General features: G+C 38.7%; 2 protein-coding genes and 1 long non-coding RNA gene across 4 annotated transcripts in view; 1 reads left to right on the forward strand and 2 right to left on the reverse strand.

Annotated features, from left to right (window-relative positions):
- Positions 1 to 1,719: 1,719 nt before the first annotated feature.
- Positions 1,720 to 2,922, reverse strand: LOC121902297. Its single transcript, XR_006097510.1, has 3 exons — positions 2,828 to 2,922; positions 2,250 to 2,464; positions 1,720 to 2,033 (listed from the first exon to the last, which is right to left on the reverse strand). It is a non-coding gene; the product is annotated as an uncharacterized LOC121902297 (long non-coding RNA).
- On the forward strand, positions 2,279 to 14,551 carry gpc2 (glypican 2). Of its 2 annotated transcripts, none has more exons than XM_042419558.1 (11): positions 2,279 to 2,456; positions 4,235 to 4,393; positions 5,494 to 5,628; positions 7,053 to 7,228; positions 7,364 to 7,444; positions 7,888 to 8,053; positions 8,729 to 8,859; positions 9,651 to 9,797; positions 10,700 to 10,836; positions 11,892 to 12,064; positions 12,206 to 14,551. In XM_042419558.1, the coding sequence occupies exons 1-11, from the start codon at positions 2,279 to 2,281 to the stop codon at positions 12,481 to 12,483; spliced, it is 1,761 nt and encodes a 586-aa protein (XP_042275492.1). In that variant the 3' UTR covers positions 12,484 to 14,551. The 2 variants fall into 2 exon arrangements, with proteins under 2 accessions (XP_042275492.1, XP_042275491.1); XM_042419557.1 differs by lacking the exon at positions 2,279 to 2,456 and adding an exon at positions 3,041 to 3,120.
- A 219-nt stretch (positions 14,552 to 14,770) lies between these two features.
- LOC121901455 (integrin alpha-6-like) overlaps positions 14,771 to 23,430 on the reverse strand; it is a 17,470-nt gene continuing 8,810 nt past the window's right edge. Inside the window, exons 6-26 of the mRNA XM_042418248.1 lie at positions 22,930 to 23,049; positions 22,542 to 22,755; positions 21,571 to 21,767; positions 20,962 to 21,050; positions 20,639 to 20,766; positions 20,283 to 20,372; positions 20,116 to 20,180; positions 19,834 to 19,976; positions 19,503 to 19,649; positions 19,237 to 19,358; positions 18,931 to 19,081; positions 18,629 to 18,712; positions 18,474 to 18,553; positions 18,305 to 18,379; positions 17,578 to 17,680; positions 17,303 to 17,479; positions 17,110 to 17,211; positions 16,772 to 16,882; positions 16,480 to 16,584; positions 15,460 to 15,585; positions 14,771 to 14,857 (exon numbers count right to left, since the gene is read on the reverse strand). Of these exons, the coding sequence (XP_042274182.1) occupies positions 14,771 to 14,857; positions 15,460 to 15,585; positions 16,480 to 16,584; positions 16,772 to 16,882; positions 17,110 to 17,211; positions 17,303 to 17,479; positions 17,578 to 17,680; positions 18,305 to 18,379; positions 18,474 to 18,553; positions 18,629 to 18,712; positions 18,931 to 19,081; positions 19,237 to 19,358; positions 19,503 to 19,649; positions 19,834 to 19,976; positions 20,116 to 20,180; positions 20,283 to 20,372; positions 20,639 to 20,766; positions 20,962 to 21,050; positions 21,571 to 21,767; positions 22,542 to 22,755; positions 22,930 to 23,049 (2,516 nt within the window). The remainder of the gene's footprint in view (positions 14,858 to 15,459; positions 15,586 to 16,479; positions 16,585 to 16,771; positions 16,883 to 17,109; positions 17,212 to 17,302; positions 17,480 to 17,577; positions 17,681 to 18,304; positions 18,380 to 18,473; positions 18,554 to 18,628; positions 18,713 to 18,930; positions 19,082 to 19,236; positions 19,359 to 19,502; positions 19,650 to 19,833; positions 19,977 to 20,115; positions 20,181 to 20,282; positions 20,373 to 20,638; positions 20,767 to 20,961; positions 21,051 to 21,570; positions 21,768 to 22,541; positions 22,756 to 22,929; positions 23,050 to 23,430) is intronic.

Below are 23,430 nucleotides of genomic sequence, written 5' to 3' on the forward strand. Positions count from 1 at the left end.
TTAAGATCTATTTTCCAAGCAAGGCAAGAGAACAAGAAACATTCATAAGACAAGAACACAATCACCAGACAGAACCAACGAATCATTATTACTAAGACTAACAAAGTTACAGGGCTCATTAGCTTCCAGGGTTAAATTATTTTTTGGATAATTTGTGCTGATGAATCAATAATTTATATCTTCCTGTACTGTAGCATATAATAACATGACACATAGAGATGCCCAGGAATTACTGAATTAATTCACTAAAATAAATATCATTATTCCATTTCTCGTCAGCCATAAAGTCTTTTCTTCTCAATTGCAAAGATGTTTAACCAAGATTATGGAGCTTATTATTTTCTCCCACTGTAAATGTCAATTTCGCACTGTACAATAAATATTATTGTGGACCCAGGTGTTGCAAAGCAGCATCCTTGTATTTGCCCCATTATCACCAATCTTATGGATCAAATGTGGGATGAAGTCATTTCAATCTATAATGTCATTATTTTGATTTTGGACTGAAGTGTGAGAATATACTGTAATTCAGGTTTGTCTTTGTTAAACACTTGATGTTTGACATATTGAATGGTTTTAAAGTATAACATCATTTTTGATCTCTATATTTGAGCAAACAAATGAATGGTTACCAAATATTTACAGAATCCACAACAACTATACATTTTAATTTTACTTTGACTTGTGATGGGTGTCTAGAGCTGAAATGCATAATTGAAACATCTGCGTTCGCTAGGCTTGGCTAAATTTCCCTGTCCAAATCTGAGTCTCCACTTGCCATATCATGGTGAGGCACCAGGCAGAGGTGGCCCATAGTATAGGCCACATAGGCAGTCCCCTAGGGTGCCAAATGAGGGAGGGGGCACCAAATAAGTGGGATATGTTTTTTTTTTCTTGCAGACAGGTGTGCTTGTATACAGCTTTTGGAGATATGCACTTGTTCTACCTTCTTAATATTTTTCCTCTTTTTCCCCATTGACCTACAGGGTTTTCATCTGGTTTCATTTTCAAAGCCTTACTGGTCAGTCAGTTTTCACCTGACAACCATCAAACTTCATTTTCTACCTCAGGCAATGTCACCAAACACTCACTGAATGGCAGCCTTGACCCCCCACTTGCCTTTTAGTCTGGAGGACTGTGGGGACTTTGTCTGGGCCGGAGGTACCATTGTTGCACTTCTAGTGTGAATGCATATATTCACTATTATTACACTTTTTGGGGTCTCCAATCTAAAATCTCACCCAGGGCACCATTATAATCAGGGCCTGGCACTAGGGATTGAAAGCTTGTTGCATTACCTTTTTGTGAAGTTGAATTTTGCAATGAACAATGAATACAATCATGGACCCAGGTGGTGGCCAGCAACATCCTATCCATCCATCCATCATTTACCCATTACAGTATCACTAGTCTTGCTGGTCAAATGTGGGGTGAAGACATTTCAATATCAACTGATGTTATGTCTATTAAACATGATGTTTCGGGAAAATGAGCACAGGATTTTGTTTGCGACACAACATCCTAGTTGATACTGATGAGTAATAAAAGTACCAAAAATTTAAAAAAACATGGACTTTGCAATGAGACAGATGTATCAAAGAAGTTACTGCACTGATATTTTCAAATGTTTTTCTATAGCAGTGGTTCTCAAACTTTTTCCACGACAAGGACCCCCAAACTGACACAAATTAGACAACAGATTCCCATCTGATTTTTGCTTTTAGATGTTTTATTACAAGAAGTGTGTGAAACTAAAATAGTCATACATTGTCATTTTGTTACTTATGGATGGAATTGTAGTGCCGGGGACCCCTTTGAACTCCCTCAAGGACCCCACTTTGAGAACCACTGTTCTACAGATTACTATTCTTATGCATTTACTTTGAAAGTAAATCTCCCTCGTGTTCCGGTGTCAGTCCTGCAGGCTTCACACAGTTTGTCTGTTTGATGATGCTGAAAGGGACGGGAGTGCCCCATTCACTCTGCCTTTACATTTACGTACAACAGCGGATCTCCCAGGAAGGACAAATTACCTGGACACGGAAACATATGTGTGAAAAAACTAGATGCATCTGTTCATTGCACTTATCGGGGAAAACTATGACTGTTTTAAACGACTGACGATTTGGGATACTGTTACTCGTTTTACTTTTGCGCGCATCTAAACCGGCCAGTCATTCATTCATTCATTCATTTATTTATAAGCTGCTGCACCCATAGTCTGTTTTTATATAAACCCGCCCCCCCACCTGCTGTCTGGTGGAGCCCTGCGGTGAGGATGGATACCCGGCTATCTTTCCCCAGGTACCCGCTGCTGGTGCTGCTCTGCGCGGTCGCTGCCCTGTCGGGGACCCGGAGCCCCGTGGCTGCTGCGGGGAGGAGCTGCTCCGAGACCCGGCAGGTGTACTCGGAGAAGGGGTACAGCACAGGCACCGCTCCGCTGACTCAAATCTCCGGTAAGACTCTGCATTTAGCCAGCGGAAGGGATAAATCACACAACCAGACTGTTTATGGAACTCATGTAGGAAAAGTCCCACTGTTATCTATTTAAAAATATAGGCTGCATTTTAATAAAATATGATATACTGTACAGCTAGATGTCGCAGCAGAAATGTACAGTAGGTGCGTCAGCATGCTCTAGTTTGTCTCAACAGGGATAAAAATACCATCATGCACATTAAGGTCACTACAAACTCACTGCTCAGCACCATAGATTAATCTCAAAGCGTTATGGGAACATTATAGCAACATTATGTGCTTTAAATACCACAGACGCACTACAAATCAGAAAGTGATATTCAAAAGTACAAGGTGGCTCAAAACTCACTAATAAGCACCAGAGGCACAATGTAGGAATATCCTGGTGAGTTTTCCCTCAAGAGAAACAATGCAGGGTGGTTTAAAACAAATTACACCCGCCCCCTCCTCCCCTCTGTGCTGTTTAAATAGGATGATTAAGGGGATGAGCAAATTGCCAACACCGGTGCAACAAAGAACCTCGCCCCTAATTAGTCTTTGCCTAGTGGCCCACTGCTAAATCCGTGCATATACCCATAGGCTCTGTTCACTGGTGATAATCTTATCTGCTTGAATGAAAAGATATCATATGGATTACAAACAGTTGGGTTTTGGTTAATTTGAAGTTTTGGTGAATGGTGGTGGTGGGGGGGTGGGGGTTGGATGGTGGAGAAGAGGAGAGGGGGAGTAAATTTTTAATGGAAATTTGTGAAAAGTGAGGGAGTAAACGATGGAGCACTTGAGTGTCTGAAGATGTAGCCTACTTCTTCAGAGGAGGTTCAGCTTTGCATGTAAAGCAGTGAGAGAATGATGGTGTGTGTGTGTGTGTGTGTGTGTGTGTGTGTGTGTGTGTGTTACCCTCAGACCGACCTTAACATACATGTAAAATGCATGTATACAAATAAATGCAGACTTTGCAGAGCTCCGCTGTGTTGGGATTTATTTTGTGGCTCAGTGTGTGAGTCACTCAGACAACTGCAATATTGATTGATTTAGTGTGTGTGTGTGTGTGTGTGTGTTGGGCTATCACTGCCTGAGTCTTGGCTCACTGTCCCGTGGGCCAGGGGAGCAGATGGCCGGGAGAGCGAAGGATGAAGAGAGGCAGTTTAGAAATGGAAATAGAGGGATGAGAGAAGGCTAATAGTGAGATGCACAGAGAGAACAAAAGAGGCAGAGAGGAACATCAGCGAGGGTGGAGTTGGAAGTGAGACTTTCAACTGTATTAACAGCAATAATATTTGTGCGCGAGGTGTAAAATTTACTTAAAAGAAAGAGCTCAAAAGCTTATGCACATTAAAAGTCACCCCCCCCTCGCCCCCCGCTGTCATTTGCATATCATTACCTCTGACATATCAAAGACCCAACCTGAGCTGACAAAGACAGACAGAGTGAAGCTGAATAATTCATGCAGGGAAATTACAATTTTCTATCACAGCCTTATCTTTGATAAGATTTCCCCACAGTAACAGAACAGACTGATGAGTGGAGGAATTGACTGTCTCACTAGAAACGCCTGTTTTAACCTGATAATAGACCCACCTGCGTTATTATAATAACAACTGGTCTTTGTTGAGGTTGAATCAAAACATCACCACATGATTATGATGATATTACAGGCTGCTGTATTATGATGAAGCTTAATCCACATATGTTTTTAAACATGTGTGATCAGTCCTAACCTTTCATTCTCTGCTGGCCTGCTTTTACCTTGATCCAGGTGAGCACCTGCGGCTCTGTCCTCAGGACTACACCTGCTGCTCCAGTCAGATGGAGGAAACGCTGGCTCTCCAGAGCGGGAGGGACTTCCTCAAAGCCGTCGAAGACAACAGCCAGTTCCTTTTGACCACCTTTACCCAGAGACACCGCAGGTTTGATGGTGAGAGTCAGAACTCGCACAGTTAATAACCGTTTGAAACATTATGTTGTTTGAAATTGATTTTTAAAAGATTTGTTCTCTTCAGCGGGTACAAAAGTGTACTCGACTTCTTCTCGTCTCACCCTCATCTACCAGGTCAGTGGTGATGAGTGACAGCTCATTAAAAACTTATTAAGGATCTCCAACTGCACAGTTCCTCTGAGATGGTCAGATGTCTGAGCCACAAAATTGACTTTAGAGGCTAAAAGCACAGCGATGCATGCATATTGCAGAGATTCCAGCAGCGTTCTTATTTATGTTTTATCAACACATGAGAAATCCTGAAATTAAAGGGTACTCTGGTGATTTAGTATTGCACTTTTATAAAGACATATTATATAAAGAATGATAAAAATCGAAGCACCAGACTCCGAAAACACTGGATATTGCACTGCAGACTTTCTGTTAATGGCTTGTAACCTCCGGGCCAAGCTTAGATAACCCTGATGACATCACTATGACATCATCACGGTTATGAAAAACTCCCTGCAGAGCCACAGAAGACATAATAAAACTGTTATTTTATTTTATTTCAGGCTTAATAGGACTGATTGTGGCCAATAAACTGACCTTCATTTGTAAATTCAGTGCATTTCCCCTTTAAACAAATGCTCAGTGTAAAAAACCTACCTAGACAGGTTAAGTGACTGTCTGTATTTGAGAGAATTTAGCCCACGTTGTCTGAAATACTGTATGTATGGCTGCAGGTTTGTAGCAGTCGCAGCACAGAGCTGCATTTACACTTTCTCCTCCTACCTGCTGTGGACTGGTATCACCTTTTATATAATGTACATGATGAATCATTTAAAGACACTAAAGCAGTGGGAGACTGCATATGAGTGTTAAAGATTATTTTAAATGGAGTACATGTTGTTACACTCATTTACCATAGTGTAGGATCTGATGTAACTGTCCCTGTGAGCTGTTAATCTGGGAGGGGGAGGAAGAGGAGGAGGAGGAGGAGGTGAATGGGTGCCTACATGGAGACTTCCTAAGATATCAGGAGAATAGAGGTGGCTGACAGATTCCCATCTAATCTTTGTCCTTCTGTCTTTCTGCAGAGTTCTTCCGAGAGCTTATAGACTTGTCCGAGAAGTCTATGAACCAGATGTTTACCAAGACCTACGGGCGGCTCTTCACTCAGAATGCACACGTTTTCCAGGAGCTGTTTGTGGAGCTTCGTAGATATTATTCTGGTCAGTTCAGTGAGTTTATCCTCCTCAGCTGCTGTTGATAGAAGAGGAGATTTGGAACATAAACTGTATATTCAGATCGTCAATTGGTCTTAGCAAGGCGATGAAAATGGGTAGATGTTGCCACATATAGTACGACAATAAAATAAGTAATGGTCACTTTAGACAGTCAGAGGAACACATTTGAAACCAAATTTCCTTTGCAAAAAACAGTTTTGCAGTTGTTTGGCTAATAATAGAGCTGTGACAAATCATTGTTTTACTGGTAGTTTAGTTTAGTTGTATCCATCTACATCCTTCTGGTTGCTGGTAAATCCACAGTGGCTCTGGACAGCAGTAAAGCGGCAGTATTGTCTTTTGAGGAGTATTGAAATGCCAAGAAGAATTTAACGGAAAAAAAGAGACAGAGAGAATTGGAATCCCATGGATGCCAGACTGTTTCTATTTCTGTTCCGAGTTGCTCTGTTTTGGCATCACAGCCGCTAGCTGGCAAGTCTGTCTGCAGGCTGTTGCTGCTTAGTCAACCTGTCTTTGTCTGCCAAACAGCATGTACGGCTAATTTCAGGCTGCATAGTAGACTACAGATTGGAGAGTCGCATATTCAGAATCTGTCTGCCAGTTGACTAATGAACAGACACTGACAAGCACCAATGCAGAATTAGAGGAATAAACTAGGAAATAGAGCAATGTGCACAACGTATTATGATACTTTTGTTTTTAATAGACTATATAGATTTCAAGATTTAGTTTATTTTCATTTTCTTGTGCACTTGCATACACAAAAAACGGAAATGCTGTTCCTCCTAGCCCACAGCAGCGCAACAACAACAGAAAGGATAAAGATATATATCTAAAAATTCCCTTAAAATATGATAAAAACATGTAAATCCCAAAGAGAAAAAAACAAAGCACAAAACAGTCAGCAGCACAGGGCATTAAAGTGGATTTGAAGAAAAAACATTGTTTTGTGTTGGTTGCTTTTGGCCTTTATGTCGTCTGTTTGTGTCAATCTGGTGTGTGTCTGTGCAAAACTATCAATCTTCCTCTATTAAACTTCTTCTTAAACTTTTTATTTCATTTGATTATAATATTCTGCACCAACTTGCACCTAAGAGCTACTGTGTGGAAGTGTAGTTGACCCAAAAATGAAAATTACTAAAGCAGTATCCATCAAATTTCTCCAAACAGCTTGTGCTGTGTTTTGTGTAGCCAAACAATTACACTGTATGACAAAAGTCAGATAAATTTGTCACATTATTTTGTGTATTTTCTTTCTTGACACACCTTGAATGGGCCTGGCCCCATAAGCATCAGTGTATCTTTTTTAAGATGCAGTATTCCTTCAAGCTCCGGGGTTCAATACAGACACACACTGTTATTTTTGTCAGGAAACAGATGTTATTTGACAGTTGCCCTTTTGTCCACAGGGGGAAGTGTGAGTCTCACAGAGGTTTTCTCAGACTTCTGGTCCAGACTGGTGGAACGGGTCTTCTCTCTGGTCAACCCTCAGTACCAGTTCAGTGAGGACTACCTGGAGTGTGTCAGCAAACACGCTGAACAGCTGCAGCCGTTTGGAGACGTGCCCCGCAAACTGCGCGTACAAGTGCGTGACTTGTGATAACATATGTTAACACCAACAAAACAAATAGCTTGACACACTATAACGACACATCTAGTTACAGAGAATGATTATGATCAATGACTAATCTTGTTGTGATCTCTTGCCTTTTCAATTCAGGTGTCCAGGGCTTTTATCGCTGCCAGAGCGCTATCTCAGGGCTTGGCTACTGGCCGGGATATTGTCAACAAAGCAACAAAGGTGAGTGGTTCCTTGTTCTGCTGTTTAAACTGCATTAAGTAATCATAGTCTTTCATAAGCTTAAATTTAAAAGTGAGGCCTTAAAAGAGAAGAGTTTTCCTTTATAATGCAGAGAGCTTTACAACTAAGAGACATAAAAGTTAGTTGAGAGCCTGAACATTTACCTTATTTGGCCAGTTGAAATTATGAAGTTGTTAAAGAAAAGACTAATCAAAACTTGAAAACAGAAAGCCTTATCACCAGCAGTTGCTGATTGCTTTGTCCTGAAAAGGTTAGACTCATTAATGTGAGCCAGGTAAGCTCAACGGATCACACGATGGGTTACTAAATGAGAATACTTGTTTTGTGCGCAAGGTCAAAATTCTTCAACAACTCTGGCAGCGTTGTGACGTTTTATTTGTTCATTCTCGCCCAAATCTTCCATCCATTGCTTTGTTTTTCAGCTGACTGCAGATTCAGAGTGTGTGCGCGGCCTGATGCGTCAGTGGTACTGCCCGCTGTGTCGAGGCATGCCCTCCCTGCGGCCCTGCCACTCCCTGTGCCTTAATGTCATGAAGGGATGCTTAGCCAATCAGGCTGACCTGGACACCGAATGGAACAATTTCATTGGTGGGTGATGGGAGGAGGCGGGCTTTTGGGAGGATGAATAATACATACTGATAAGTTATTGATGTTGAAGTAGGTTTTGGGTCAAGTGGAAGATTTATTTATATTTTAGTTGTTCATATTATGTAGTTCCAGAGGACCACAATACTTGATATGGATTTCTTAGATCCTCGACAAAAATTGGTCAGCTCAAATGACATTTAACTACTTTCTGAATTATTATCATTATTAAATTGAACATACCTAAAAGTAGAATCCTTTTATTTCTCTCTGTCACTCATTTACTTTCACTTCCTTTTCCCTCTAATTAATTCCTCCTCCATTAATCATTCATGCTTATCTGCTCCTCTACAATTGATCTGTCTTCCGATGTTTCCTTTCCCCTTTCATCAAACCCATACGTACCCTCCATTTTTTTTCTTTTCATGTGCAGTGCTTCCTCTCACCTTTCATCACTCCACCCATGTCTACTGCACCCGAACCTGTTTCACCCTCACTTTTCAGCCACTGTTCATCTCTCTTTATCCCGCCTCTCTTCATAAGATGTGAGCTTACCTCCTAATTTTACAGTCCTGTAACCTTAATTAACCTGACAAGAAGAGCTAGGTTGAATGTAGTCATAGCAAACTTCATCACCCTGCCATCTCTATTTCTGTCTCTCCCTGTGTCCTCTATCAGATGCACTGTACCAGGTTTCAGAGAAGTTGGAAGGACCATTCAACATGGAGCTCGCCGCTGACTCCATCTCGGTGAAAGTGTCGGAAGCCATCATGCACATGCAGGAAAACAGTGTCAGCATCTCCACTAAGGCAAGGAAGCAGATGAACACACTTTACTACATACATAAAGCTCTCACTTCTTTAAGAGTTTCTTATTCTAGTGTTTGGTTAATGTATTTCTTTAATGCTTTTCTAGAATTTAACATTTTGGTTTCCATTAAAAACAGCACACTGTCTTGTATTTATTGATCCTATGAGAATCATCTATCATTTAAAAAAAAACTCTTACAAGTCAAAGCTATAATCTAGTTTATTGTTTTTATTTAATTTAAATTTTAATCTTCTTAATAAGACAACATGCAGTAAATTGACAGGATTTATACATGGCGAGCATGACTGCCTCACAGTATGATTAAAACATGGCAGGCATCCCAGGAGTTAATCCACCAGAGAGACACCCACATCTTGTTAGAAACAGCTTCTGGTTTGTGGTTCAGTAGCAGTGCTTTAAGGAACAAGGAGTTTTTCCTTTACTGCTTAGGTTTTTGTGTTTGCTGCATTTCACTAATACAGTGTGATTGTGGAGGTTACTATTTCACATTTATTTCCAAGTTGTAAGTAGATGAAACATTTTCTTCGCTGGGTTAAATTTGGAAACCTCACTTATTGCTCTTCTTTAATTTGACTCACTAACACTAAAGTTAGCTTAAAGCAGCTATTGATGATGAATCTTGTTGTGTCTTCACTATAAACTGTCTCCTGAAGACAGATATTATCTGTGCAAGAAGTTAATTTAAGATTTCCTTATTATGTTGGGTTATAAAAATGCTCCTGTGACACAGGTTTGTACCCTGGTGTTAATTTGGTTTTGTTTTCCTCAGGTGTTCCAGGGCTGTGGAAACCCCAGGCCAGCTCCAGGACGGTCCAAACGCTCGCCCAAAGAGTCAGGAGGCAACAGGAGGCCTTTTCGCACCTACAGCCCTGAGGAGAAACCCACCACTGCTGCAGGCACTAACCTGGACCGACTGGTGAGGAGGATGCATATCCTGTGTAAACTGCATTGTGAATCTAAAACAGTTTAAACCTGCATAAATTGATTTTCTTGGCCACTTTGGGCAGCACAACAAGCTGATTTGAAGTTGTTTTTGCCAACATCTCTGGCAACTGTACAGTACCGATCCAAAGTTTGGACACACGTTCCCATTCTCTTGAATGAGAAAATGTGTCCATTTTTAAATTTTTTTTTTTTTTGCTGAAAAAAGCTTCCTGCTGCATCTGGGAACGACACAGATGAGAGCGGTGGGAATAAATGAAAACAGTTAACTTGCTGGAAAACCAAAACAATGAGCTGAAAGATGGTAAAATGCTCCATAAAGCTGAAGGGAACTGCAGAGTTGGTGATAATTTTCTGTGAGTTCATCACTTTCACATTACACATATTTATTTGACTCTTTGCTCATTTAAAATTTATGATGAGTGCAGCTTTAATATGCCCCATGGGGAACTGCAATTAAGCATACTAAAATGTTTACATTACACTCGCAAAAGAGAAAAAGGCAAAGGTTGGACAAACAGGGAAGTAAGCAAGCAGCAGTAGAGTACAAACTTGGTACAAGCAACTAAAAATACAGAGTGCAGCGGTCAGAGCCCAGACAGTATTCCTCTGACCCAAGAGTGGACACAGCAGATAGAACTGCTGGAGGATAACTAAAACCAAGAGCAGAGAGGGAACTAAACATTCATATCTATTTATAAATCTGAAAAGAAATCTGATTGAAGAACTGACACTGAAGCAGTGTCATGTCAGTTTTTGACTTTCCTCGATGTCAGCTCTGCAGCTTCCATATGCTTCCTCCAGCCAGCCATAGCAAACAAGGATACTTTAAAACCAGCCCTGAGTCATAACCAATTCCTTTCCGCCTCCATACAGGTTACTGAGCTGAAGGAGCGACTGCGGCCCATGCGGAGCTTCTGGGTGTCCCTCCCACACACCATCTGCAATGATGAGAAGATGGCTGCCGACGTCACTAATGAGGACCGCTGCTGGAATGGGCAGACCCGGGGGAGGTGAGCAAGATCAGAGCGGAGGGGTGGAGGGAGGGGTTCGGTATAGGCGGAGGAGCGAGCGAGTGAGTGATGGTGCAGAGGTGGAAGGATGCAACAGATGGAACAGAGTTTATTTAATTTTGCCACCACCAGTCACCCACATGCTGTCTGCGTGGGTCTGCTTGCTTTTATGCAAACAGATACAGCCCAACACCACGTATCTGGGCTGGTTTAGAGGCAGTGTGTGGTCTGTAGTTGTGTGTGTGTGTGTTGTTAGAGAAATACAGAGAGGGAAAAAAAGTCTACACAATGGATGATTTAGTTTTCATGATGCTTGCTGTTCAAAATACCAGGGCTGAAACCAACAATTGTTTTATTGTCAATTAATCTGTTGATTATTTTCTTGTTTGGTCTATAAAATGTCAAAAAATGGTGAAAAATGTTGATCACTGTCTCACAAAGCCCAAGATGCAACATAAGATATCTTGTTGTCACAACCCAAAGATATTCAGTTGACTGTCATAGAGGTCTAAAAAACTAGAAAATACTCACATTTGAGAAGTTAGAATGATAGAATTTGTCAATAAAAACCGATTCAAATTTTTTAGATAAATTGATTATCAAAAGATTAATTTTCTGTTGACTGACTTATCGATTAATTGACCAATCATTGCAGCACTAAAACATGTAGCAGCAACAACACCCACTGTAGCAGCGTTAATCACAAAGTGTGGAGGCAAGGCTACTATACTTTTCTTGGCTAAAATAATATCATATTCATTACTAAACATGTTGAAATGTCCTTTGGTCATTTCAGTATGTAGCTTTAGGAAGATATGAAGGAGCTTATTCTGTAAATATGGTACAGCAGGGGATTGCCCAAATCTCTAGGATTCATCTTCTGGGGACCACGGATGTAATGGCAATCATGCTGTTAGTGTGTCAGAAAAATAACTTGCAGTTCAAGAAATCAAGATTCAGTGTGGAGATGCCAAACTTTGCTTTGAAAAGATCTGTTTTTGTTTTCATCCTTGTCTGTTTTTAATACGTGGATTCCTCTGTGTGTACACACCCAGGTATCTCCCGGATGTGGCAGGCGACGGGCTGGTCAGCCAGATCAACAACCCCGAGGTGGAGGTGGACATTGCCAGGCCAGATGTGAGGACCCGACAGCTGATCATGGAGCTGAGGGTGGTGACCAACAAATTGAGACATGCTCAGAGCGGACAGGACATGGACTTCATGGACAGTGAGTGTTCCTGACAGTCAGTCTGTATGTATTTGTGTAGTATATCCTGAAAGGAGTATTAGATATCAATCTTTTTTATAAATCCTGCATGTGGATGTTGACTCAATGCATCAGTCAGAAATTTCTTTTTCCTCATTCCAGGTGAGGAAGGCAGTGGTTCAGGGGGTGGAGATAATGGTGAAAGGTACAATGATGACTGGCCAGGTTATGGGCCGTACTCACCTCCCTACAACAAGCCCCCACGTAACCCTGCTTCCAATCCCGCAAAGCCTCCTCGTGTCAGAGAAAGAAACGGGTCCAAGTGGAACAGAAACAACGGCCACGGGCGGATCAATTCTGCAACCGGTTGCCTTACTTTCTCCCTGGTTCCTTTGTTGTCTTTACCTCTTATGGTCACTGTCGCCCCCATGTGGAGATAGCTGCTTATTGCAGCCTGGAGGTGAAGGGAAATGTTTGTCATATTGGGAGTGTGAAGCACATAATGAAGAAAAAATGTCATTCCATTTGGTTACACCAGCAGAAAAAGACAAAACAGGCTAATTTAGCAATAATTAAGAACCTGTTTACATCACAAAATAAATAGGTTAAAATGAATATTTTTTCCTAATGCCCAAGCCACAAAACAGGTATTATGTTTAATGATTACAAACAGTGCTGAATTAATGATTACAACCATCTTTTAGTGCCATTTTGTAAGATGTTTGACCAATTAGAGTCTTGCTGAACAAAGCGCTGTGCTGGGATGTTCAAGTCTTTGGGAAAAGGGAACAAAAAGACTGCAACAGCAAATGAATTAGTATGTTTGGGTGATGGAGCTGATGTTCTCCTGGTTTGGTGGTCTGTGAGATAGAAATTACAGTAGTCGTGCCAGTCATTACTGTGTAGTTTCAGTGAGCAGCTGATTTGATCACCTGAGTTTGCTCCTTTGCTGATCTTTTCATGAAATTCAGTTAATTTAATCGTTCTTGGTTTCAGTCTGGTCGTCGTTCTTTTTGTCTAATAGAGGTAGTAAGATGTAATTTAATCATTTAAAGCTCCGCATTTAGGCTCTGAAATTAAAAACAAGTCAGCAGGATGACTCTTAAAACCAAACGAGGGGCTTACTTGGAATGTACGTAAAAGCTCAAATTCTTTTTGAGTTACTTGTAATGACAAGAAGTTGTTTAATGTAATATATTGATGCCTTTAATTTATTTCTGTTATATTAATATTCATTTGTTTTTATTGCTATGATTTTTAAGGAAAGGGTTGAGTGTTTTTATCTTCTAAAAGAAGAATTTGTCATGAACTTTCTCTGGTTAAAAAAAAAAAAGAAAAATGGAAAAATCAAGTTGTATTTATTAGACCAGTATATCAAACAAATCACAACTAAACACTTAATCATTGTAAAATATTGTACCAGAAGACCAGCTGCAGTCATTCTCTGGTATTTTTCGTCTTAACCAGGGGTTGTTAGTTTTGAGTGTGTGTGTGTGTGTTTGTATGTATGATGGTTTTGTATTGTTTTTTGTATGTTCTGGTTTCATGTTACAACGTTGAGGTCATGTTGAGAAGGTGTTTTTTAATAGTGCGTTTTTTCTACTTATTTTTCCTAAAAGCAACAAAAGATGATGATAAACACTGAGTGAGCTCACGATGTGATGTAAAATTGGATCGAATGTTTACGGAAAGACTGTCAAGAACTGAGAGACAATGGCTCTTAATTTTCATATGCTGAATGTGTTTTGACAAAGAAGAAAAAGCAAAGATGCGAAGAATGTCGTCCGAGGAGAATGGACTTAGGGGTGATGAAAGTTTTTTGATTTGATCCCAAAAGAGAACAGTATCAAAGATGGAGAATTAAAAAAAGAATGTATAGATGCTGCGAACAGACACTTTTCTGTAGAGGGAAGACTTGTAAAACCCCACTTTGTTGTAACAGAAGCACACTTCCCTGTTCAGTACAAAGAAAGAGAAAAGGTTTCACTCTGAAACATATCAAATTGTTTATGTCAAAGGTGAATCAATCCTCCAAAACGTCTCTCCTTAAGAAATAATCAGTGAAAGAAAGGTACAACATTCAACATTGGTATTAACCAGCCATTGATGCCAGCAGTTTTGTTTGGAGCATTTATGTCAAACTTGTCAAAAGATGGAAATCTCATTTTGAAATGAAACCCTTCGAAGTCAGTGTAGGGACCATTTATTAGACACAAACACAGTGTTATGTTGCACAAATGAAACAAAGTATTTCACAATATTTCAAAAGCAACAGTATTGTAATATGTGCTTTTGATGATCATCATTCAGATTAGTCCGTGGTGGCTGCAATATTTCATTACTGAATTTCAGGTGAATCGTTCTTTAGTACAACCTCTCATCCATTCCCACCACTCGCACATTCCATTATGGTGAAAGTATAGCACAACTTTTTTCATGTTGTTGTAACTGTTTTTTGGTAACAAACAAGTGATATTTTCTGCTTCATTAAAAAACGGAAAAAAATAATGTTGAAGTGTTTTTTTTTTTTTTTGTTTTTTTTTTGTTTTACAAAAGTATTAGAATATATTTGAGTAAAAACCTGGTTCTGCATCAAATATGCTCCAACTCCCATCAAAGTCAAGCTTATTCTGCTTTAATAGCAGATAGTTAAAAATAGAAAGATACAGATGTGACAGGAGAGAAGATGCAGAATTTGACCCTTAACATCGACACTGACTTCTCCTTTTAACCCTTAAGATGAGTGGTCTCTGCCTTTGGATCGCTGTCATGTGAGAGCTTCTTGTTATGAGCGAAACAGTTGACGCATCCCCGCTGACAAGGACAGAAAATAAAAGACAATCAACACAACATTCACAGACTACATTTACTGAGGCAGAACATTAAAAGTAAATTCATATTGTATATACACAAATAATTCAATAGACTTGACAGAAAACAGCATTCAGAGTCCATATACTATACATAAAGTATACTGTGACATACTATCAGCGTATTTCAGATTTTATATTGTATGTAATATCTAATTTAGTGCTTTTCTATATCACAGTGAAGTTGGACTTAACTTCAACCAAAAGTGACAAATTATGTTGTTACTTATAACTTCAAAGAAACACACTGACAAATATAAAGCAGCAAGCTCATGAAACTTAAGTATTTTTGAAAATAGTATTTTTGCTTTTATTCTATCACTTGTAATACTATGATTGCCTTCTGTACAGTTGTAGCATGGATGCAAAAACCAGGAAACCATAATTGAACAGTCCGCTCATTTAAATAAACATCAAGAATTGTCTTAGACACCAAAGACAGCTGCACTGAATCAATTAAAATAACATTTGCATGCATAGAATAGCACTTTTATCTTAGCAGTCAGTCTTCCGCACATGGTATTATGGATTGATTTGATTTTTCACCTTCCACAACAAGAAGCCAAGCATTGCCAGTAACAGGAGTCCTACGATGACTGTCAGGAAGATTATCCACCAGGCAACTTTTTGAAAGTATTCAGCTTTTCTCTCGAGGAACACGGTCAGTTTTACCTGTGGACAGTGGTGTCATATGAGTGTGTTGTATATAATAACAGGAGAGTAATGTAAAAACTCAAAAAATCAGTGTGGAGCCTCATGTGAAGCAGAATTTATCCAAAAGTCAAAGATCTCTGTGTGCGCTGTTACGTTCAGGTATATTATCATTACCTATAGAAACAGGCAGCTTTACTGGTCTCCCAGAGGAGAAAAGACTTATGACAAAGTCCATTTTATGTTTTATTGCTCATTACATGATAGTGTAGCATTATAAGTGCTAAACTATTTAGCGAAATGTCCATAATTTCTGTAAATGATCATAAGAAACTTGAGCTGTGTTTCAGGAAGGGAACCTTTTAGAGCAAGACAAAGTTATTTGTTTGCAATGTAATGCAAGTAAGTTTTATTCTGATTTTCTGTTTTTGTTCTTGTCACCACAGCAACTGCAAGTAAGTAAGTAACTATATTTATATATATATATATAGATGAATTGAAGTATCTTGAGAAGAACAATCCATGTTAGTTACATAAGGATGATGCTACTGAATATTACTGTAAACATAAACCATTGTCTAAACCAGTGGTTCTCAAACTTTTTCATGTCAAGGACCCCTAAAATGACACAAATTAGACCACTGTCCTCATCTGATAAGATTTTTATTTAAGATTTATTATTGCAGAAAGTGTATGCAACCCATGACCAAAATAGTCATATATTCTGTCATTGTGTTACTTATGGATGCAATTATAGTGACAATAAATTATTCCCCTTTTGCTGCAGACCCCCTGGAACCCATTCAAGGACCCCCAAGGGTCCCTAGACCCGAATATGAGAACCACTGGTCTAAACCCCAAGGGTAGATAACTTGAATAAAATAGCAAATGTTTGCATAAATAATTCAACAAAACCTTTGTCCTGGGCTTATCTGCTTTAAGTCCAATATTCTCTGGAGAGCTTGTTAGATCGAGAAAAGCATCCACAACAATATCCAGGTAGTTCAAAGAGCTGTAATCCTAAATTGGAGAGGCAAAATAAATGAATGAGTTAAAGTTACACTTACTGCAATAGTTTTGATGGACAAGCTCGCAACAGAGTAAGCCAAAAGCTTACAGTCAGTCTGAATATTTCTTAAATCTTAAGGCAGCAGCGTTGATGCATTTCAAACATATGTGAAGAAAGTATTTTACATAAATGAAGCACCTCTGTAAAAGTAGAATTCAAGAGGCGAGAATGCAGAGTAATCAGTGCAGTACTGTCGAGGCCCACCAGAGGACAGCGTATCTCCACACACTTCAGTCCATCTGAGCAGGTCTGAGGAAGAGAAAACAATAAGCCAGTGATGCCCAGTAACAGATTCACTGATAAGCAGTCGTCAAACCTCCCTTGACAAACATTCTCCTCCATAAATGCCGTCTTACAAAAGTGCAACAAAGCCGATTGAAGTTCAGAAAAAGAAAAGCAAGTTAAATTTATAGAGTAGTTCTTTACAGTCTTTTTATTTGAGCTTTATAATCACAACTTAATTGATAATTTCTTACTATGGTTTTGTATTTCCTTCTTGTTGGAAGAAAGATGAATCCATCTGTAGAGAGGGCTTCATATTCAGCTTCACGTCTTTTCCTTGAAGGGTCATGCAACCCCTTGATATCAAACATTATCAGGTTACATGTGCAACATACAGGCATTGCTTAACCGTCAAGCAATAAAACAAAAGCTATGGGTGTTTATTACCTTTACATGTTTTAGTGGATTGACCTCATTTACAGGTGAGCAAGGGAGAGAATATACATCTTTACTGCTGATCTGAGTCAAGTACAGCAGCCGTTTTCCTACAGAATTCTCCTTTGGCCAGTAAATGTTAAGTGATGCGTTGGCAAAAGATTTCAGTGGTCTGCCCAAATTTATTATCTGTTAATAGACAGAGATTGCACATGTTTATTGGACCTGTTTGTGTGACAAAAAAATATGATTAAGAAATTAAATGCATAGCGAAAATAGCATCTCACCCTAAATTCATATTTAACTTGGGTCCCAATTTCATCCGTTGTTTCTATGGCACTTTTAGCCCTCAAGTTTTTACCAAATGACACCTGGGAAGGTTTGGCTAGACTGACAAACAAGGACAGAATCTGATGTTATATTATTTGACATTTTCAATAATCAATCAAAAGCATTTTATGCAATGTTTAAGGTCAAATTGATTTGCAGTGAGATTTTAAAAATCACGATATATTTCATTGTAGCGCTGCAACTAAAAATAAATTTCATTTTCGATTAATCTGATAATTATTTTCTTTATCAGTTCATCATTTCATCTATTAAATGTTAGAAATGTTGAAAAATGTTTATCACTTTCAACCTAAAATATCTTGTTTTGTCCCGACCAGCAGTCCACAGCTGAAAGATATTCAGTTTACTATCATAGAAGACTAAAGAAACCAGAAGATATTCACATTTAAGAAGCTGGAACCAGAGAATTTTATCATTCTTTTCTTTAAAAATGACTCATAATGATTAATTGATTATCAAAATAGCTGCCGATTAATTTTCTGTCGATCGACTAACCAATTGATAGACTAACTGTTGCTGCTCTATTTCAATGCAACAGAAAGCTTGCGCTCTGGTGTAGCATGAGAACAAAAAATAACAGAGCATTCTTTATATCTGTGTCAAAAGGACAATAAAAACAGCAAACAATAATTGCATAAAATAACAATTAAAAATATTTCTTACCCATGTATTTGCAGATCCAGTTCAAAAATCACTTTGGCTAAAGCCTGAACTGGTTGTATATTCTGCACACTTGTTCTGCATCACAAGAATACGAGAACAAGTTGATGATTCATAATTACATACAACACCCTGATCCATGACTGCTTTCCACTCTTATCAGCCTACTTACGTTGTAAGTTGCAGGGTGACGTTGACATCGTTTGTACTCAGTAAGATGCCGGTCGTTGAGAATATGACATGAAATGTAACCTGAAATTAACAAAATAGCCATGATATTATACATATACATGATAATACACACTGAAACTGAAGAATGACACTCACATTAGCATCTCTTGGGAGTGGGTTTCCCAGTTCACAGTCTATATGTGTTCCGTTGTCATTGGTTGAACATGTCACTTGTGTTTTCTATGGATACAAACAGATAGAAACACACATAAATATACAAATGGTACATAATAAATATGCAAAAATAAAAAAAAATCAGAAAAAGTTTTTAATGCACATTGTGATCATCCCAATGATGTTATACATCATCACAGTTATTTTTCTTTCTAGGCTGATATTTCATAAATATTTTTAGATACTTCTCTTTCATTAAAGTGTTTTTATATTCTCACTGATGCTGTACTGGAGACAAAAGCGGAGTACTGAAGAGTATCGGGGGGCGTGATGACTAATTTACTCTGATGTGCATCTTCCCCGTTCCTGTTAGTCACAGTGATCTCCAAGGCTATGTCTTCATCAGAGGGAGTGATGACTGCAACACCATCCTCTCTGAAAACATGACATAACCCCAGATACTGTAAGTCAATGCAGTTTGCAGAGAGTTAGGTTTTGATCACTTGTATTGCTGAGTCTAAAAGGATCCAAGATAGCCATTAAATTTCGTTTGTTTTGATTTCCTTTTTTAAAAAAGAATTTTTATTTACCTGACCAGTGATTTGAAAACATCTTGATCTTGACTTTTGTTCCTGGAACAGAACTTGTACTGTAACTCCAGGTTACTATGGCAAATGTTGTTCTTGCCACAGCCCTTGTTTAAGAAGACAATCTATGAAAAACAACCGAGCAAAAACCTCTTCTTAACTTTTTAAGTTCTTAAAACTTGGCTTGGCTTGCACTCAAACATAAATATATATTTCTACAGCTTTGATGACAGAGATGGACACACACATACTCTCACACACATTTGTACCTCTGAGTTATTGTTTTGCTGCTGGTAGATGTTGAGGACAGGAGTGATCTTGGGCAGATTATCACTCGTCCTTGGCATCTGATCGGAGGTCCACAGAGACACGGTTACAGAAACAGGGATATCATGCAGTGTGTCCTGAACATCTGACTGCAACAGAAGAGTTTAGTTCTGGTTCAGTGGTCAGTGTGACACTGACTAGTGTTTGAAGTGAAAGTCTAAAATTCTTCATACAGTACCCGTTTTATTTTAATCCTTGAATATAATACAAGTGACTTACTGTATAATATTCAACATTTAGTTTTATTTGGGACATTGCACAATGACACAGTACCAGAAGTTGGAGCTTGGTATAATTGCAGATTTCTCTCCCCTGTCCAGGGAGCTCCAGGTTTCCCCCAGATGAACCCAGAAAGACCACTCGAGGAACCCCTAATTTTCTCCTCTTAGCATCAGCCTCAAAGTTATAATTGAGTTCTGTAGAGGAACATATCAGATTACATTGACTGATACCAGAGAGACGTGAAAGATAAAAATGCTACAAAATATGCAGAATAAAAAACCTTAGATTCAGAGGAAGAAGAAATTTGTTAGGGAGGACATTAATAGAACGTACTCAAGTTGGGGTTGAAGGATGTCGGATGTGCTCTGTAGGTAAAGCACGCCTGCACTGTAAAATTACTTTACAAATGTTCATGGTTAATATAACATTTGATTGAAAACCAATAAGCATTTGTAGTAGCAGTTAGATTATGTTAACATTTGTATTTTTGTGCATCTTACCATTTGCGTTTATTACATTCAGCCTTTGTGATGTCTATTTCATTTGGTGTTAGCTTTAGATTGCTGCTGACACTGACCACTGGCCTCGCTCTGTAACAGACACAACAGTCAAACTGACATAGGAAATGTACAGTCACTCAACACTGAGTCAAGTTAAGTTAGTAGTTCAGAGAACCAGGGTTTCAGCTTGTATAGGATGCTGAATGCAGTGTTATATTACATTATGTTTGAGTAATCACCATCCTATCGACAGATTTCAAAAAGGAAGTTTGACTGAAATAGGCAGCTCCTGGACTGAACCATTCATAAATATACATTTCTTTTCTACGTGTTTGTGCTATAAACTGTAAATTCACCTGTAAACAAAGACAGAATCCGATAGCGACCCAACAGCCAAATCAGGGTACTGATTGTCATCCACGTCCAAGTTGCCGGACAGAGAATATCCAAACAAAGTAATTTTTTTGGATCCTGGTGAGAGTACCTGAAGGTGTCAAAAAAGTTACAAGCAAGTATATTATTTTCAACACTGTGCTCATATAGTTCACTAATACAGTACAATGTGAAAAGAGCCCAACGAAGACTCCACCTGAGGGAACCTTAACCCTGCCTCACACTACTTAATATTTTTCGATCAAGAGATTTAAACTGGTTTTCATAACAATCCCCATATTCTCACCTGTGCTGCTGGTATGTTGATGCCCCCTGATGAGCCGTAGTAGAGGTATACTCGGCCAGAATCATCATAAGGTGCCCCCACAGCAATATCTGTCAGCAAAAATTTAACATAACATTAAATATTATAGCATAGAAACAGGGTAAAAGAGTAAATTAGGGACAACAAAAGGTAGGTTACAAATATAACTCATATTTTCCTAAAGCTGTTTGAAAAAAAAGTCTGCAAAAGTTCAAAAATCATTTGTTTTTCCATTACTATGCTACAGTATATTTAGAATTAATGCGGCATCCATCCCATCCTTTTTTTTTGAGTGTGTTTACTAGTTAGCAAAAGTCAAAGTTGAGTCGTTGGCACATCCATAAATCCATTTTAAAAAAGCATGTTACAAAGATATAAAATGCTACAAAATGTAAGGAATAAAAAAACCTCATATTTAGTCTGAAAAATACTGAATCCAGAAGAAGAAGGACATCTGTCAAGCTTTAAAAGTCTTGGCTAGAAAAAGTGAAAGTTGAGTTGTGATCACATCCATAAATTTATTTTAAAAAGCAGGTTACAAAGATTCAAAAAGTGAAAGCTGAGTCTCATAATTCATTAAAACATCACAACCTCCATATCCATCTTGATTGACATCTCCTATGTTTTCCACTGCGAGGCCAAACATGGAATCTTTATGTCCAGGAAGTCGGATGGGATCAATCGTCTCCCAGTTTTTTCCATCGTCGTTGATATAGATGTAGACTGCTCCTCCAATCTCGCCATCTTTAACAAAGAACTCTGGTGCTCCTACAGCGAGGTCCTCCCACCTAGAGACAGCAAAAAGAACAAAAACAATAGAGTAAAACTTACAACAGTCTCATAATATTTGATCAGGGAGCTATGTCTGTTTGGTAGAGTTCCAAAGTAGTGATATGTTGTGTGTTTTAAAGGAACTGCAGTGTTTACTGTGTGTGTGTACAGTTCACAATCGTAGCAAGATAAATCCATGAATGATAATGCAAATAAAGTACTTATGACTGTACTTTAGACCACATGTCTTAAAACTCTGCAGAGTTGCCCTAAGAAAGGATGTATATTTATTTTACCCCACAATATGAAAGAGGAATAAACAAAATAATTAAAAAATATGTTAATTTTGGAGCTTTACAGTGGGATTAAAAAGTCCTAAAGGAAAACTGCAAACTGTTAGATTATGAGATATCTATTGTGAAAAAGCTTTAGGTTTTAAGGTGATGCATGAAAAATGTTCACAGAGTCCAAAAATGGAGCGGTTCAGTCTCTGTGAATCATATATGCACTCTGTAAACTTCATGGAATTGTTCATATTTTGATAGATTTAACGTCAGTGTGTGACCAAAAATGTACAATCATTAGCATCCGCAGCAAATTTCATGAAAATCTGGTTATTTCTTACTTTAAACCAAAACGCTGTCAAGGGGAAATTCTAGTGCTGAAGGTCGAAAGGTCAACAAGCCAACACAACACTCGGTGAGAATCAGATTACATTTATATAGACGATATCAGTACATTTAACTTTAGGTTTTAAAGGACAGTGAGTTGTAAAATAGTGATAAACTTACCCGTCACCATTGAGATCCACCACTGCCAAATCATAGCCAAAGGAGGAGGCCAGGCCTGGGCCAGAGAGGATTAACTCTACAGATAAATTTTCCTTTGCCTTAGTGTCCATCTTAATAAATGTCACCTGGCCACTGTAGCCGCCTCTGGGTGCTCCTGACACTATCGTCAGCTCACCCTTCCTTATGAGGGCCATTCCTGAGTCAATGGAAAATCCTGGTTGGACAGAAGAGTTATGCCTTATAACAGAATAAAATCAGACTTGTTGGGTACCTCTAAATTCTTAAAAGAGTCTTCTCACAGTTGCAAACCACAACCTCATTAACAGATGTATGAAGCAAGATGTAACTTGACTACCACAAACCGACTCCGACCAGAGTAGAAACTCACCCAGGTAACTGTCTCTCTGGATAGGAATGAGTTTTGGGTTAAATGTGCCTGCATTCCCAGTCTCACGAGTGTCTTCACTTCCGATTTCCATGTTGTCCACGGGCTCCATTTGTACGATTCCTTTAAACAGTATCACATGAGAAAATACAGAATAACAAAACTTAAAAATGCTGCATCATGTGAAAAATGGCATCATTACGAAAGTCATAACGTTGGCCAAAACAACAAACAAACACTTGAAATATTGGTGACTAAATAACATGATGGAGAGCGGGTTAAAATATTACTGATCCTGCAGGCCAAAAACACACTTAGCATTTAACATATTACCAACATTTAACTTAGGTTTTATGAAAAGCACAATCCTACAGAAATAAAACCAGAATTATGAGCCCTGATTTTGTCTGTGTTCCTTATAATCTTTTTAAAGACGAAGAAAAAATCTAAAATGGATCAAATGAAGCTATTTATATCTAAGTTATATCTTATATCTATGTTATT

The sequence above is a fragment of the Thunnus maccoyii genome, chromosome 8, assembly GCF_910596095.1.
Source record: "Thunnus maccoyii chromosome 8, fThuMac1.1, whole genome shotgun sequence".
NCBI classification, from domain to species: domain Eukaryota; kingdom Metazoa; phylum Chordata; class Actinopteri; order Scombriformes; family Scombridae; genus Thunnus; species Thunnus maccoyii.

Excerpts from the sequence above, each read along its gene's own strand:
- gpc2 (XM_042419558.1), top strand. The coding sequence starts at position 2,279 with ATGGATACCCGGCTATCTTTCCCCAGGTACCCGCTGCTGGTGCTGCTC. Across the intron at positions 4,394-5,493 it reads GAGACACCGCAGGTTTGATG|AGTTCTTCCGAGAGCTTATA; the intron begins GTGAGAGTCAGA and ends GTCTTTCTGCAG. Across the intron at positions 5,629-7,052 it reads GCTTCGTAGATATTATTCTG|GGGGAAGTGTGAGTCTCACA; the intron begins GTCAGTTCAGTG and ends TTTTGTCCACAG.